This window comes from Typopeltis vanoorti, chromosome 24 (assembly GCF_054136105.1).
Source record: "Typopeltis vanoorti isolate ZY-2024b chromosome 24, IOZ_Tvanoo_1.0, whole genome shotgun sequence".
Lineage (NCBI taxonomy): Eukaryota > Metazoa > Arthropoda > Arachnida > Uropygi > Thelyphonidae > Typopeltis > Typopeltis vanoorti.
In genome coordinates, this window is record NC_143572.1 from 5432236 (window position 1) to 5451152 (window position 18917).

The 18917-nt window shown below is 34.4% G+C and overlaps 1 protein-coding gene across 1 annotated transcript in view; it reads left to right on the plus strand.

Annotated features, from left to right (window-relative positions):
- Mhcl (Myosin heavy chain-like) overlaps positions 1-18917 on the plus strand; it is a 719798-nt gene that overhangs the window by 49603 nt on the left and 651278 nt on the right. The window contains exon 4 of the mRNA XM_090414205.1: positions 752-928. Within this exon, the coding sequence (XP_090270331.1) occupies positions 752-928 (177 nt within the window). The remainder of the gene's footprint in view (positions 1-751; positions 929-18917) is intronic.

The following is an 18917-nucleotide window of genomic DNA, read 5'->3' on the forward strand; positions in this document are numbered from 1 at the left end:
GCCAGTATGAGCCCCAAGATTTATATAAATATATATAAATATTAATGATATTTAATATTAATAAATAATATTAATATTAAAATTTTTATATTACAATTAATATTAATTACATTCACATTAATTTTTTCATGTGAATGTGTGTTTACAGTACATAATTTTTAATTTTGTTCACAGTGTACTGCTGGGGATGAACTCTACTATTCCCAGTGCAAAAAACTGCAACTGATTTTCAGCCAAAAGTTATGAAGGTATATCTCATTGTTTGATACTTGAACAGATGTTTTTTTCCCCCAGTTTTTTATATTAACAGAGTATAGGAATTACAAGAAATAAATTGTGGAATTAATCCTTAAATCTTTTTTTTTTCTAAGTTATTCAAAAAAAAAAAATTAATTAGCACTTTAGATAAAATGAAATAGGCGAAGTTAATTACTGTTACAAGAATAAGAGGTGTTCTATGTTCTTTAAAAGAGGCATTTCAAAGACCATCTGCAGAGTGTGTACAAAACTGTGTGTGTATTGATAAGAAGATTATCATAAATATGTTATGATAATCCCATTCATTGATGGTCATAATATATTTAGCCTGTTAGAAACATGGATTTCCTTGTAACATGTTTAGAGACCAAACATATTACAGGGAAAATTATCTACTAAGAATTCTCATTTATTATAAATAAAAACTTTTCAGTTATATTACTAATTAGTGAATAGATCAATTTAAGGCTGCATTTTGATTGACTTTTTACAGACTAATCCTCCTGTCTTTGACTATGTCGAAAATGTATCACAATTACGACATTTAAATGAATCTGGTATTCTTCATGTGCTTCGCCAACGTTTTGGATCTGCTCTTGTGCACACATATGCTGGTGATACCCTAATGGTGATTAATCCTCTACAGCCATTAGCACTTTATTCTGAGAAGGTATGTTATTGTTAATAATATTTCAAAAATCCTTAGTGGCTAAAGCTGTATCCATTCAGTTCCTAGGAAATTAAGTGATTTCTGTTACAATTATTTATTATAGTAGTACTTTATTACTTTATCGAAACTAATTCAATCCTATCAGATTTTATCCATCTATCAATGAATCATGCTACACCTGGTGTAGCATAATTCATTAATTGGTGTGGTGGATGCCTGGTGAACATCTCTTACCAGAGTGCATAACTAAAGCTATGAAATTCAGAGGAGGTGGTGTGATGGCATGCTCCTGGTTTGGCCTCAGATCTCTGCTGTAACTGCATGGTTTGTTGACATGAACATCACCGCACTTGACTGGCCTCCACAGAATCCCAATCTCAACCCTATTGAACATCTGTGGGATGAACTGGTGCATCGGGTGAAGTTAAGGGACCTCTGCCCCACAACAGTTCATGATCTCATTATATGCCTATGGGAAGAATGGTCCAAAATTCCCATTGGTCACTATCTTACTCTTGTAGAAAGTATGCTCCATAGGATTGCTGCAGTCATCACAGTGAAAGAAGGTCCTACATCTTATTATGGTGAGTGGCATGGCTGTCTGTTCTAGTGTCCATTGACGTCTTTTCCAAGTGTTTCCAAGTGTTTGTCCTTTAGTGTTTACTTTAAAAGCTAAGGCATATAAAATAAAAACTAATGATCCTCATTAATAAAATTTTTGAGGATACAAAAACAGGATGAAACATTGAATTTAAGCCTGATCAGTTGAAAAGATTACACATTCATAAATTTTAGGAAATAAACACTTTGAACACTAGATTTTAATAAATAAGAACTTATTGTGAGGAATGCCATGCTGTTTTATTAGTGAAACTTGTTATTACAGTCTTATTAACTGAAAGAAAAAACTTGCACAAATGAAAGTGATAGCTGCTACAAAACTTCCATTCTGTCTGGTAAGTTATTTAATTTTTTTAATCCATTTCCCACACATGAAAGGTTAAACGTATAATGCAATTGATATCATCAGTGGTCTAAAGATTTCTTCTATTTTTATCAATTTTTATTTATTTAAAATTAATTTTTGGCATTATTTGGGAACCCTGTTGTAGAAACCAAACATTGAAATTTTTCATGCCTCTTCAGATCTGTAATAATCAGGGCAGTAATCTTACACTGGGTGGTGAAATTAATCTCCTGCCTAATGAGTCACAGTCATCCATGAATCCTAACTATGCTAACTACTCAGCTAACCAGGTTGACATATTTTCACATTTTGTAAGAATTTTGCATGGAATTGTACTATATAGAGCCACCCACACATGAAAATAAGTTTCAGATTGTAAAGTCCCAATCAGCTTCATGCTAATTGTTTTGACTTGTTGATTGTGATGAATGCTTCTCAGAGCAAAAACTTTGAATTTTAACAGAAATGGAAGAGTGGTGTAACTAGATTACTTGATCATCCCCAAAACTGGGCAATTATTATGTAAGCCTGGTTTCATTCCCATATGTTGCCCACATTTAAATTTCTGAATAAGATAACAAATAGCTTTCTGTTCTTTAGATAAAAGCTTTCTGTTCAGACCCCCCCCACACACACACCCATGCATCAACACCTAGTGGCTGTAACGACCACCTGCTGTCCTTCCCCAGGTACCACTTTACATGAAGAGAAAAGGAATGCACACCTATAATTCACACTGTTGAGAAGCAGTGACATTCAGAGGCTAAAACTTATCTCAGAACAGCACTCTTTAAGAAAAACACAGCTAACAAATTGGAATGTGAGCAGCTTTATGGCAATGAGAAACTCCACATATGGGAGTTTTCTTATTTGTGTACCAAAAATAATGGAAGAACATGGAACTGACATTTTGGGTTGTTTGGTGAAAACAATGGGAAATCTTTTTTTAATTGTGTGCGATTGTCTGTTTTTGAAAATGAGAGCAGAAATGGCATTTTTTTTAATAAGCCAGATGTTGAATTCAGTGATTGCATGTAATACTTATAATTAAAACTCTACCACTGTAGAAGAATCATGCTATGACAAATCCCTTTTGAAGCCTCTGTTCCTACATCTTGGAATATTCTTTCTCCTACATAGAACAGGAGGATATTCTACCATTTCATTATGATTAGATAAAATTCTGTTAAGAATAATATTAGTAATGGAAGGACTTAAATGCAAAATTAAGAAAACTGAAAGTGAGTGAGGATGGTCATGGAATTATTGGGAAGATTAGACTGAATTGAGGAGTGGCTCTGATGATCTTTACCATATAACAGTTTATATCAGTATGAACGCTCCCGTTAAATAACATCCAGTAGAACTTTACAGGGATTGGAAATTTTCCCAACTTTTCGATTATCAGTAATTCAATGTGTAATTTACTGGTAAATTATATAATTTCTTACATGTTCAAAAAAAAAACCTGTATTGAAAGATAATCGATAAATATTAATAAACAATTTTCTTGAAACATAAAACATTACATAAAAAATTAGAATATTAATATTATTAATATAAATTATAAAATAAACAAATTTTGTTTCAAAATGTAAATAGTATCTTTAAAGATAAGGAAAACAAACACATGTGACTAAAGCTGTAGTATTATTATTTTTTTGTTTAGTGTCCTTTTTAATAAAATTATCACACAGATCACACAAGTCAGTTGAGAAATGACTTGACTTAGTGATAATTAGAACTGTGTGTCTACTGTCAACCAAAGTGTACATTATTTTTATAAATTTTAAGATCATAAATTCTGGGGTGTGTGTTTTGGAGAGAGAATATGGGTTTAGTTTCTTCTCAATATCTGATGGTCATGGAGTGACTGATTCAAGTAACCGTGATGGTTTTATTTTTAATTCATTTAGTTGCATTATAATTATATATTTTAGGTAATATGGTTTTGATAACATTAAACAATTAGCATGTTCTGCTATATAAAACTAATTAATTCATCTTTTTCACAAGCTGTGTCAAGAATGTCTATAATGCTATCTGCTTAATATTACATAGGTGAAACAGGATACCTAATTCTCATATTATTATTATTATTACATGACACCTCCCGGGAGTCCAATGACTCATCAAGGGAGGGTACCAACTCTCCATCTCTACTAATCGCAACTACCTTCGTCATCTACACCAACGGCATCTACTTCCAACTACCACCAACAGTATTTTCACAATCACAAACATCCATGCCCATGGTGGGATTTGAACCCGCAGTCGTCTGGCTGGAGAGCAGATATGCTAATCACTTGGCCAACCAGGCTGGCAATATGAAAACAAGAATGTTAACAACCCATTATATTTAATAAGTATGGTAAATAGAGTCTTTTCATTTATAAATGGGCAGCCCAGGCATCCAACCTTGATCCATCCATGGCAGCCCTTTACAGCAGATTACAAAACAACAAGACTGAGAAGATTAGAAATTGCAAAATTTGTGCTTTCAACAAAATAATGAAAGTGAGACTTAAGGTGACTCAAACAGGTTGTATTCATTATCCTTATTATTATTATTGATACCAGACCTCCATGGAATCGAGAGTTATTGCAGGAGGTACACACTGTTACACACAAAGCCCATCAAACCATGCTTTAAACTCATTCAATGTATCTATTCATCTGAAGTTCAGTGTGATCACTGAATTTCAGAGTGTTCACCACCACTTTAAAGTCTCTTGTCTCCTCATCTTACTTCGAAATTTCTCTATGAAGTGTACACTATGCATTTCACTGTTGCCAACCAAATTTCAGAACATTATACTTCACAATATTGAACCGACAATTTCATACTGTTACCCGCTCATACAATCTATTCACGTACTTCTGTAAACCTACAACATCTGCTGTATCCTCTGTTTATATCTGGTATTCTAGTATTATATTATATCTGGTATCTGGAGAAATAGCCAACATTGATGGTAAAATAAAAAAAAAAACGATGATATCAGGGAGAAAAGTGTTTTTCAGTAAAGATAAAGTGTCAGAAAGGAAAATATTGGTGAATAAAGAGCTGACATCAAAGCTCATCGTGATATCATTATTATTTAGAAGTAAATTTTGGATTAAAGATTTGGACTGACTGGAATTTTTAATATAGTGTGGGTTAGATGTAGCTAATTGTTTGGCTAACTTAAAAGAGGGAAAGTCACTAGCATCTGCTGTGGGACGGAGAGCGTTATTAGGTTTTTGAATTTTAGGCAATCTGCATAACCAGAGGGGAGGGGGGTGGGACTAAATTGTTTGAGTTTTTTTTTTAACTATTTCAAAGGATCCAAGGTTTCTATTTAACTGTTTCACAATTCAGGGGTTTATAAATAGTGGCGGTCTTTGAGAGCAACATATTAATTTTTCGATAATCACTAGTTGATGACCACAATAGCATTACTTTAACATGTATAAACTTGAAAGACTTTGCATTGAATCAACAGCAGATTTGGGACTTTAATTCTTAGGCTTCCCACTCAGCAGCTAAGGTTAGTCAATTGCACCCATAGAGGGCACCACCTAATGGGATTTTAGGCTTTTAGTATAAATTTTATTTTTCTCATTTATTTTCTTGAGTGTTTTTGTGTATGCTTTTGCAATTTTCAGATTATATCCCTGACAGTGTGTATGTGTGAGAGAGAGAAATAAATATAGGATCCAATAAACTTGTATTTTATTGTTCCTTCCTCTGTTCTCTATTCATTCCACGAGTTTAAACCAGCACATTAGCCTAAATACTACAGAATATATCACATACAGAAGGTTTGAGAGGGTTGAATCAAGTGTTTATTTTTCAAAATTTTCCATGAAAGACTTAGTGAGGGGGATGTAAGAGGAGAGAACCCCTAGTGATATCCTCTGTTTTTATTTTTTGTTTTTTCAAGTGTAATATCCACAATGGATAATGAAGGGAAAAAAAATTGCGATGTCAGGAAGAAATATATTTTTTTTTGAAAGTATTAAGGGATCGTTTAAGAAAATTCTAGTGGAAAAGATTATCCATTGATTATCCATAATTTACTTAAGTAAATTATGGATAATTTACTTATTTATGTATACTGCATATTGCTGGCCTGATTGGTTGAGTGGTTAGTGTATCTATCCTCCAGTTAAGAAGCTGCGGGTTCAAATCCCACCAGGAGTATGGTTGTTCGTACTGTCCTACTAACTCTTCTTGATATGGGAACCTGTGACCCTACTTCTTTTAGCAGAAAGCTTCACTCCCAAAACCCAGTGAGAGTTTTGGGAGTGAAGGAGTGACTATACAGCAGGGTCGATCGCGGAGCGATTTTTGGTCGATCTCTTGTGTATTCTTCCTTACTTACAAATTTAATTAAAACTGAAAACATAATATTTTATTTATCATTATTTTTATTATTTTTAATTCGCTTTAAGTGTATTGCTATTGTTTATTTATTTTTCGTTAAAATTATCAAATCAGTAATTTTCTTATAAGTCCGGGTAAATGAATTAATTTGGATCAGTGGAAGTCAAACAGCGAGCCGAGTGAATACGATTATAAGCAAAGTGTTAAAACTCGATTGTAGCTTAAATATTAAATATTCCAAAGCACGTTACATTGATTTTTTTACTTAAGTTAAGTCCCATGTGAATATTGTAAAAAAATAAACTTTGTTTGTCTCGGTATAGTTTGTATTAGATGTTTTTATAAATAACTCTTTTGTAAGAATATGTTAGAGTGTTAAAAACAAAGGCAATGTTTTTGTCGCCTAAACTGTATTACATGGCGGCATTAGAAAGATTGTTATTGAAACTTGTATGTATGAGAAAGGCTTGCAGGCTCTAAGTATCAACATCTCCGAAGTCAGCCAGAAAGAGTTTAAACAACTTTCTGATGGCTGGCAACTTACAATCAAAAGACAGCAGAGGAGAACAAAAGGCGTGCCGAACTTGAAACTTAAGATGAAAGACTCATACCGATTCTTTGAGGGTTGCCAAACTTCATGCAAGGTCTCAGAGGAGGCCTAATAAAAAGCGACTGAAGCAAACAGAAGGGGTCCTGGTTCCAGAATTGCTGTCGGAGAGGAGGCCGTCTGGTCCAGAGTCGCTGTCAGAGAGACTGCCCAGATCCATGTTGCTTGAGAGAGGAGTTTCCTGCTTCCAGAAAGGAATTTCTCGGTTCAAGATCTCGCAGAAAAGGTTTTAAATTGCCGAAAGGAAGAGTTCCAATTGCCGGAGAAAAGTTTCCAGGCCAGGTTAATGTCAGACATTCACCAGTGTGTTGCGTTTTCATTACAATTTGATGAATCAAATGGCTTCACTGATATTTCTCAGTTAATGGTATTTATTCGCATGGTATTTGAAGATTATTCAAGTAAAGAAGAACTTTTGAAAATTATACTATTATTGGGAAGGACTAGGGGAGAAGACATTTTTTCAGCATTTAATGAATTTGTGAAACAACACAAACTTCTGCATTTTAAACTTGTGTCTATCACTACTGATGGTGCTCCTGCAATGATAGGTAATAAATCAGGCTTCGTTTCATTATATAAAAACGATGACAAATATCCAGATTTGTTAACGTACCACCGTATTATTCACCAACAAGTACTGTGTAGTAAAAGATTAAACACAAAAGATGTTTTGGATATTACATTTAAAATTGTAAATTCTGTTTGAGGAAAAGCCTGCAACGGCAGTTATTTAAATTACAGGCAGATGATGATAGGGAACTTCTATTGTACAATAATGTTTGCTGGCTCAGCAGAAGTCAATTTTTAGAAAGATATCTTGTATTAATTAACAATATAAAAAATTTCTTGATGAAAAAGGAGATATTTATCCACAATTGAGTGATAAAAGATGGTTGTTATACTTATCATTTTTAGTAGATTTCTGTACGAAATTAAACAATTTAAATTTAGAGTTACACGGTAGAGATAAAAATTTAATTGACATGTTAAGTTCAATAAAAATTTTCCAACAATACTTACTTTTATTAAAGAAAAATATAAATGACCGCGAATTTAGACATCACCCATATTTATTAAAATTTTTTGAATAAAATCAAGAAACGTTTCACTATGATTTAAAAGAATTTATTCGTGAAATAGAATTAGTTGAGGAAGAAATAAATTCAAGATTTAAAGATTTTAATAAAACTGAAATGATTGCATCTTTTATCAATAATCCGTTTCAAGAAAACTTGAACATCACAGAAATTCAAATAAAATTAGTGGGCTGTTTGATATAAACCAAGCTGAAGTAGAACTTGAAATAATAAACATTCAGAATAGTTTACATTTAAAATCAATAAACAATGAAGTCATTTGGAAGTATGCACAGGAAAAATTCCTAATATTAACTGATATTTCGTGAAAAATTCTGTCGTGTTTCGGATCGACATACTTGTCAGAATCCGATTTTTCAAATATATGAGAGTGTAAATTGCCGAATAACTTTTTATAGAAAAGTAGCTCGTGTAGTAAAAAAGGTTGACCACCACTGCTATACAGCATCAGAAAGATGTTGCATGTGAATAACTAACTACTATATGTTAATTAGCAAAAATGTTAATTATTTCTAGAAACAGCAAAAGCCTAAAATTGTGCTTCCAATGGGTTAGGATGAGTTTTCTTGTCTGTTGGGCTGAAGTTCTTGAGATAAGTGCCAGAATTTAGGCAGTTTTATACAACCATATTTATTGAGGTTTGGGTAGTTCTATAAGGCTGAAGTGAGTTCCAGGAAAAGTCTATCATATTTGAATTTGCTTCTATGGAGTAAGTGGACCTTTTCCCGTGGTATCTTGCAGCAGCTGTCCAAATCATGGCTGGCAAGCTCTGAGTGACTCTAGTGGTGTCACTGGATGTAATCTTTGTGTTTGGCAAATCTGATATTAGTTGTCCTGCCTGTTTGGCCATAATAGGACAACTTAAAACTGTATGGAACTGGTAGACACCTGGCAGGTTTAGGGACTATGGCTAGACTTTGGGGGAGAAAATAAAGGTTGTTAGTTTTTTATATGGTCTGTAAGTGGTTATAAGGTTGTATCTTTTTAGAATTTTTGTCAGTTTTGCATCTGTGTCTCAGATATATGGGATTTTTTATATATATATATTTCTCCCACACATGAAATGCTGAAGAGCTTATAGCAAACAAATGCCGTGTGTGGTGGTGGAACCAAATGTAATTTTTGTGTTCAGTAATAATAGGACAACTTACAACTATATGGAACCTGGTAGACACCTGAAAGGTATGAAAGATAATTGGGAGTAGAAAGTTTGGTGAGTACACAGTTTAAGCAGTTGTTGCTGTAGTTCCTGTAGATCTGGCAAAAAGGAGAGGCATAATATATACTAGTTTTGCAGAACAGTGGACAGAGAAATATCTGTAGAAGAGACACAATGCAGAAACTGATTTTCTATGGGAAAGTGGCAGAAGGGGTGTCTTTAAGAAACGTGTCATTAATCAACCGAACTACCCTTTTATGAACAGCATCAAGAATTTTTAGGGTGGTCTTAGGTGCACCACCCCAGACATCAGAGCAGTATTCCAATGTTGGTTGGATTTGGGATTTATATAGGGTAAGTAACTGTTCAGCAGAAAAGTACCATCTTGAGTGGAAAAGGATGCAAAGTTTTTTTGAAGCCGATGATGCTATAGGAGTTATATGATTGTTCCAGGAAAGGTTTGGAGTAAGAGTTAGTCCTAGAAGAGAGAGTCTGATTTGGTCTTGACTGTTGGGCTGAGCATTGAAGTTAACTAGGTTGCTTCACCTCAATCAAGGAAACTGGGATGATCAGTGTTCATTACCCTTATTACAGATAATCTTGAAGCTTGAGATGTTTGAGAGGCTTGTTGTATGAGCACAAAGAGTGAAGTGTGCTATCATCAGCAATACTATTAATAGGATTTGCAGTCAATAAGAGCAGGTCATTTATATAAATTAGGAAGAGGGTAAGAGAAATGACAGAGCCCTGAGGTACCAGCATTGGCAGGAAAGTCTGGAGAGAGAGAGAGAACAACATTCATCATTACATGTAAGGATTGATCTGAGAGAAAACTGGTAATCCATTTGCACAGGGATGAAGGTAGTCCAAATGACGGAAACTTGTTGAGAAGCCCTCGATGCTAGACCTATCAGAAGCCTTGGAGATGTCAAAAGCAATAGCACAGATTTCTCTAAACCTTTCCATGGAATGGTGAAATCCATATCAGTGGTCACTAATTAGATAGTTCTCAAGGTGTTGAAGTTGACTGTTGCTGACTTTACCCATTACATAAGACAAAACTTATATGAGAGTATTAGATCAATAGCCTGATGGTAAACATTTATTTATTTTTGGGGGGGGGGAAATGGTTGTATATGGGCTTTCTTCCATATTGCAGAGTGGATGTTAGCTGAGTACAGTTTAGTAAATAGATGATAAAGAGTAGGATCATATCTCTTAATCACAATGGATGGGATTCCATCATGACCTTCTATTGAAAAAAGAATGAGGCCAAGACAAAGCCTTGTATTTATGTATATATGTTACTGGCATAAGGTGAGATAGAGGAGGTAGCACAGATGGACAAAAGGTACTGAATAGCTTTGGTGAGGGATCAGAAGTCAGACTGCCTTTGACACAAGCAGCAAGTTTTCTACATTTTATCCTTGTAGAATTCTTTATCTGTTCATCTTTTAATAGTGATTTTAAAAGTGTTACGAGTAACTGTAGGCTGAAGAAACTGGTGTTTTGGTCTCAAGCCACTTGTGAAAGTGTGTTTGCTTTTTTGGGGCAGCCCTGGCACACTTCATGGAAAACTATGGTTTAGCACGGTTTAGATATCAGTTGGGAAATTTGAACAGAGCGAGGATGATTTCTGTAACAAGATCACAATAGGTATCTAGATCTAAAGAATGAAAACAGTAATTTGACCATGGAAAGGAGGAGTAAAAGTCACATAAGTCCTTCCTCTTACTTGGCATTGTTGTATTGTCAGAGCATGCAAGGTTGTGAATGGCTGAAAGGAAGGACATTCCACCAGAGATAAAACTTGAATGAGATTGGAGTCTGAATTACCAAAAAAGATTTTAACAAAAGGTTAAAAAGAAATCCAGTGTTGGATGAGTGAAGAACATTGTCAGGAATTGTGGTAGAGAGATGGTTCATGGACAATTCATCGAGAGGAAAAATCATCACATGAACTATCGATCGCGGAAAAAATTTGCTGAAAATGTTATTTGGTAGAAAATTGAAATGATATTGCATTGAACCTCTATATGAAAAGTAAATTCAGTTCAAGATAAATTTCACAAAATATGATTTTATTATGTATCTATGTTTTAGTGCACACGGTTAGCCGAGTGGCTATGTGCTTCGCAACCATATGCATGGGAAAGGAGGAGTGTCCTGGGTTCGATTCCCGTCACTGACTTCAGGAGCTAAGGATCTTTCTCAGACATAGCCAAGTTAGCTGGTCTTGGGAGTGGACTACAGGGTTTTTCTCCCCAGTTTATCTGGGGTTTTTCTTCCCCAAAGCAGGCAAAATGGCCTTGAGAACATAATGCTTCTACAGACATAAGATACACTGTGAGGTAAAGGGCCAACCACCTTATCCTCATGTTACGGTTATATGGAATAGAAACCCTCGACACCGCAAAGGTAAAAGAGGGAAAGATCTATGTATTATTTATTTAGATTTTAATTTGATTTTCATAATATTTTTATTCTTATACAGTGAAAGTAATATTTTATTGATCGATGAGTTTCTTAATTTCTGTTTGGTCTTGAAATATTAATATTCATAAAACTGGAATAGGTTGGTTTAGGGAAAAGGGCACCATATTTTAAGAATATTTATTACGTGAACCATTCGCTGTTTATCTGAGCACTTAGACACCCATCTAGATGTGATATATAATATATGCATATTTTATCTGAATTAATTTAGAACATGAGATGTTTCAGTTACTGAATACACGTGTATTTTGAAAATGACTTCACTTTTCCTACATAGGAAAGACATGTTGTACGCTGTTATTGTTAACAGAGCTAGTTTAAGATCACTTGACGAGTATGTTCGCCTACTGGCGGAGGGATGTCCTATCAGGGTGTGTGTGTGGGGGGGGAACCATGTGGCGGTGTGGCTTGGATTTTTCCTCCAACTCACAGTTCCTAACCTGCAAAGCACTTACCAAGTTCTATGTAATCATAAGACAGCTGATATCAGAATTACCAAGCAGAAAGACTACATCTGGTTTCACCACTACCTTGTTACCTTGGATACCACCACAATATACTATGGAAATATATACCACCTTACTCCACAGAAGCAAATTCTAATATGAAAGATGTTTCCTGGAATTTGCTTCAGCCGTATGGAACTACCCAAACTTCAATATATATATATATATATGTTTGTATAAAATTACCTGAAACCTGACAACTTCAGTCCAACAGGTAAGAACACTCAAAATCTTACAGAGGTAAGTCTGAAGTCCTAAAATAATCCCTGTGTGCACATATAAATTTGTTCTTTGTTCCCTGATGGTGGCAATTTGACTTTTCCAGATTGTTGATTAAGTATTAATCAATATTGTGGAAGTATTAAGTTTTTTCTAATTAATATCATCATCAATTTCCTGATATGTACCTCCAAGGGGTGTTCAAGTTACTGTGATAGTACTACATGATTAAGTTTACATTTTTATTTATCTCCTATCAACAATTTCCCTTCAACTTAGTCTTGTAACCACTCTGATCTTATCATATCTAACATTTCATTCTTCTAAGGCAGTTCTGACTGAATTAATCCACCTAGATCTTGGTCTTCCTTCAGGTCTTTTTCTTACCATGCATCACACACCTGTTTTTGCTAAACTTTCCTCACCCATTCTATTTAAGTAGCCAATACCACTTTAGCTTAACTCTGCTTATACATTCTTGAATACTAATAGTGTCAAGTTCCTTTCTAATATCTTCATTTTGAATATGATTTTGCCATTGATGCCATCAGTTCACTCCTCTAATTTTTCTCAGAATCCTCATATCTGTGGTCTCCAGTCTTTGATCAAGTGCTTCATTTCTAACCACACTCTCAGATCCATAACTTAAAACTGGTTTGAATACTGTCTTGTATATTGCTAGTTTGGTGTTTTGGCTAATTTCTCTCTTATTCCATAAAAAAAAAATTAGCCAAATTTTTTATTCCTGAAATATTTTACTTCTTCTATAGGATCTCCATTCATTATTTAGCTGAAGTTTTCTGTGTACCTGCTTATTTTCCTAGTTTTGGACTTTTTATTGCTGATTTTCACCAAAATTGGTTACAGCTATTATTCAATTTAGTTAGAGAATCCTGGAGACTTGCAATAGATGTGTTGAGGAATACAACATCATCTGCATAAAGCAAAGTTGGACCTCTAATTCTAATATATGACCTAATGCCAGTTTCTTTCATAATTTGATGCATATAAATGATGAATAAGAGTGGAGATAATGTGCATTGTTGTCTTACCCCTGATTTTACATCAAAACCATCTTCCTGCATTTATGTAAGCATGTTTTATTATTATTAAATTATTAAACAAGACCTCATGGAGTCAAAGACTCATCTAGGAGGTCCTTTTATCTCACACACATCTCATCATACCGGGTCTTAAACACATTCAAACTCCTTGCAGACACCACACTCTCAGGCAAGGCATTCCAATCATTCACAACTCTGCACGAAAAAAAAAAATGTTTGCATAAATCTTACCTGGAACGCTTAGTAGAGAAATTCCTCTGTAATTCTCACATTCAACTTTATTCCCATTTTTATAGATGGGTACTATGAGAGCTCTACTGCAATCATTGGGAATTTGACCTTCTGCAAAACTTTTATACCTCCATACGTAAGCATTTCTGGTTCGAATGACATCTACTCCAGCTGCCTTTCCACATTTCAAGTTTTTGATAGCTTTTTCTACCTTGAGTATCATATCATTCCTCTTGAAAATTTTCTAGTATGGTTCTATCACTGCTTGTTTCTTTTAAGTCTTTCAAAGTAATTACTCCAGACATCCTTTATCTTCAGTTTTCATGTCACTTTTATCATCTTTGATTCCTTTTACAGTGCTCTTTCCTCCATTTCTAAGCTTTTCAATACCCTCCAGAAAATTTGATACCTTTCTGCAATGAAATAAGGAAAGGAGGATAAGAAGTCAGTAATTTGTTTTTCTATATTCTTACCAAAGTCTTCCCCAATTTACAATTACACATACAATCCTCTATGTGTAAACTGTGTAAAAGTAGTCCTAGCTACTTTTGCACATAATTTAGTTGCTTACATTTTTCTCTGTATTCTTACAGGACATCTCCTGACTTATTTACTAGGACACCTTTTTGGTATGCTTTTTCTTTTCCAGGACTGCTTCTTGTATCACCATGGTGTTCTTATTTTTCTATCCTTGCAGACAACTTTACCACATACCTACCTAGCCAAATCAGCCAATATCTTCTTTAGAGTTTGCTATCGAGACTCCAAGGTTTGATGTTTGTTTTCACTTTGGTTCGTTTTTCTTCAGTGATGTTTGAATAGTCAAATATACAATTTATTTTATTTTATTATTTTTTTTTAAATAACGAAACCTGTGATGCGTTCATAATTAAAAGAAACACACATATTAACCACAGTGAAAATTATTTAATTGTAAATATTTCATCCTAAGTATCTTAGGACATCATCAGTACAGTAGTTTTAAACAATAATAGGAATAACATACAGTTAGGGTGCATGCTTACAATAGAATCTCATTAAATGTGCATAACGTGCTAAAGTAGTACAAAAAAAAAAAATAAATAATTATTTAACACAATTTTGTATGACAATTTCCCATACTTTAGGAATAGTAAGAACGTCGTTGTGGTTTAAGTTTGGTCTGTGTAGTAGGGCTTCAGAACTTTTTTTGTATAAACGTTCATGTTTATATAAAGATCTATGTAAAAGTTTAGACGTTGGTAATTTGTTAGTGATCTTTTTTGATCGATTTAATAGATTAAGGTATTTAATATAGGGGAAAAAACCTTTTGATAAAAGCAATAGTGCTCTACATATTAAATACCTTAATCTATTAAATTGATCAAAAAAGATCACTAACAAATTACCAACGGAAAAATGGGCAGTCAATTTATCTAACTGTCCACTAACAAAAGATGAATTAAATGTTCTAGCAAGAGGCCATTTGTGATTTCACCAAAGTGTTTCCCATATTTAGACTTCATACATAATATAGAAAGAAACATCAAACATCTCTCCATTATTGAAGCCAACAGACTTCGATTCGAAGTAGCTAAAGTGATCTACAATGCCAAACCTTCAGAATTAAATATCCCACCATCAGAATTGAAAGCTATTATTTCCTTAAAATGTAACAAAAATATAATCATTACTAGAGCTGATAAAGGAAATACCACTGTGGTTCTTGATACCAATTCATATGACCAAAAAATGAATTTACTTCTTCGAGATCATAATACTTACGCCAAATTGGATTATGATCCTACGAATCGTCAACTCAGAAAATTAAATAAGCTACTTAATGAAACTTCCTCCTTAGATGAAGAAACAATCAAAAAACTTAACACATACTATGCAAGACCTCCTAGAATTTATGGCTTACCTAAGCTACACAAAACTAATGTTCCACTTAGACCCGTCATAGACTGTATCAGCTGTCCAACATATAAGTTATCAAGATTCTTATCTAACCTTCTCCGCCCTCACATAGGCCACTCAGTTTCTTCAATCAAAAATTCTACTGAGTTTCACACAAAAATTAAAGACCTTCAACTATCAAAAACTGACTTGTTAATCAGCTTCGACATTGTCTCCCTCTTCACAAACATTCCCCATAAAGAAAAATAGAATTACTAACTCAAAAATTTCTGTCTGATATAGTTGAATTGTTCAAGTTTGTTATTGCATCCGGTTACTTCACCTGGAAAGGTCAAATTTACAAGCAAGAAGAAGGAACAGCAATGGGATCTCCTTTATCACCAAACCTAGCAAACTTTTTTCTAGAACACCTTGAGGTGTTCTAGAAAAAAGTTTCTAGAAAAAAATTTGGTTAAGATATGTCGACGACGTATTTGCAGTCTGGGATCGTCCTGAACATTAATTACAACTGTTTCTGGATAAAATTGACCTTCTTCATCATTGCATCAACTTTATGTTAGAAAAAGAATCTCCACAGGGTATCGACTTTTTGGATTTACACATCGAAAGAAAAGAAGACGGTTCCATCGCCACGTCTGTCTTTTGCAAGCCTACATTCTCAGGTCGCTACATTCACAATTGTTGGGCAGAAGAATAGTCATTCACAATTCTTCTGCTCCTCATCCATCTCAGAAATCTGGCATTATTAAATCACTAGTTTCCAGAGCACACAAATTCTGCTCCTCTGAAGAATCTTTAAACCAGGAATTAGAAGTAATCAAAAATACAGCCATTCTAAATGGATATAATCCGAAAAAAATCATCAGTAGTCATTTCTCCACACATCAAACCAGACAAAAAGAAGTCCATAGGATTCCCATAATTTATGTTAAAGGCATCTCAGAACGTCTTTCTAAAATTATGAAGAAATACAATTTTGCCACTACTTACAAACCTCATCATCATCATCAAATTCCTGCCATGTACCCTGAAGGGGTGTACAGGATATGACAGTACTACATGAAAAAATTACATCATTACTAACTTCCTATCTACAATTTTCCTCCAAATCAGTCTGTTACTTGTCAAGACTCCAACATTATCAGATCTTATATTTCTGTCGTCTAAGGCACTTTGTACCGTATCAATCCACCTATATCTTGGTCTTCCTCTGGGTCGTTTTCAGAGAACACTTGTTTTGCTAATCTTTCCTCTCCCATTCTATTTAAGTGACCATACCACCTGAGATTAGCTCTGCTAACGCATTCCTGGATGCTGCCAATGTCAAGTTCTTTCCTAATATCCTCATTTTTAATATGATATTGCCATTGATGCCATCTGTTCACGCCTCTAATCTTTCTCAGGACTCTCATATCTGTGGTCTCTAGTCTTTGGTCAAGTGTTTTACTTCTGACCCAGCTCTCAGATCCATAAGTTAAAACTGGTTTGAACACTGTCTTGTATACAGCTAATTTCGTGTTACGACTAATTTCTTTCTTATTCCATATGAATTTATTCAGTTGACTTCCCACCATACCAGCTTTGCTGATTCTATTGTCTATTTCTATATTTAGTTTACCATCTTCAGTAAAAATCATGCCTAAGTAGCTGAAATGTTTTACTTGTTCCACAAGTTCTCCATTCACAACACAGTTGACATTTTCAATGATTCTGTCTATTTTCATTGTCTTTGTCTTTTTATTGCTGACCTTCATACCATATCTATTACAACAGCTATTCAATTTAGTCAGAGAATCTTGCAGACTTGTAGCGGATTATTTAGAAGTATAACATCATCCGCATAAAGCAAAGAGCTGACATTAACATCTCCAATTTTGATATCAGGTTTAATACCACATTCCTTCATAATGTGATCCATATAGATAATGAATAACAGAGGGGATAATGTACATCCTTGTCTCACACCATATTTAACATTAAACCATCTTCCTGTACTTCCTTCAATTCTAACTGCTGACTTACAACTCAAATAAAGACTAAGTATTGCTTGATATAATGCCCCATTGACACCATATAACTGCAGCGTATTGAACAGCTTCTCTCTTGGCACCTTGTCATGAGCCTTTTCCAAATCGACAAAACTTAAATACAGATCTTTGTTATATTCCCATGCTTTCTCGACTATTTGTCGTAAAGTGAAGATCTGATCCTGACAGCCTCTATTTGGCCTGAATCCAGCTTGTTCTTCACCAAGCTTTTCTTCCACAATTCTTCTCAACCGTTTCTCAAGTATACTTGCATAGATCTTGCCAGGAACACTCAGTAGGGAAATACCTCTGTAATTCTCACATTTAGTTTTATTTCCCTTTTTATATATGGGTACTATGAGAGCTCTACTCTAATCATCGGGAATTCGTCCCTCTGTCCAGGCTTTCTGAACTATGCAGTGCAGCCACTGTAAGACTTTTATACCACCATACTTCAGCATTTCTGGTCGAATATCATCTACTCCTGCTGCCTTTCCACATTTCAAGCCTTTGATGGCTTTTTCTACTTCAAGTATGGATATGTATTCCTGACTGCATGCCTGGTCAGTGTTTTTTATCACTGTGCTGTCATCACTGCTTGTTTCATTTATCAGTTTTTCAAAGTAATTACTCCATACTTCAAGGATATCTTTTTCTCCTGTTTTCATGTCACCTTTATCATCTCTAACTCCTTTTACAGCACTCTTTCCTCCATTCCTAAGCTTCTTCAACAACCTCCAGAAACTTTTTCCACCTTCTTGATATTTATTTTCTATATTCTTGCCAAAGTCCTCCCATGACTTTTGTTTAGCTAGTTTTACACACTGTTTAGCTTTCTTACATTTGTCTCTGTATTCTGTAAGAGTAAAAGCTGACTTATTTGCCAGGAACTTTTGATATGCTTTCTTCTTTTCCTTCACTGCCTCTTTAACTTCCTGTGTCCACCAGGGAGTTCTGATTTTTTTATCCTTGCACACAACCTCACCACATGCCTCTCTGGCACAATCAATCAATGTTTTCTTCAGAGTTTGCCACTGAATCTCGAAGGTTTGATTACTGTTTTCAAACACTTTCATTTTCTTTTCAATAATCTTTCTGTATTTTAGTCTACAGTTCACATCTGAGAGCTGCTCAACTTTTATTCGCTTTAAAACTTTCTTATATGTTATTCTTTTCAATATGAAATTCAATTTTATCCTGCTCAAGACTAAATAGTGATCACTTCCAATTTCAAATCCTCTGTACACTCTGGTGTCCTGCACCAGGGAGAAAACATCACTATCAACAATAACATAGTCAATGAGACTTTTCTTATTCCTAGCCTCTTCTCTCCATGTGAATTTGT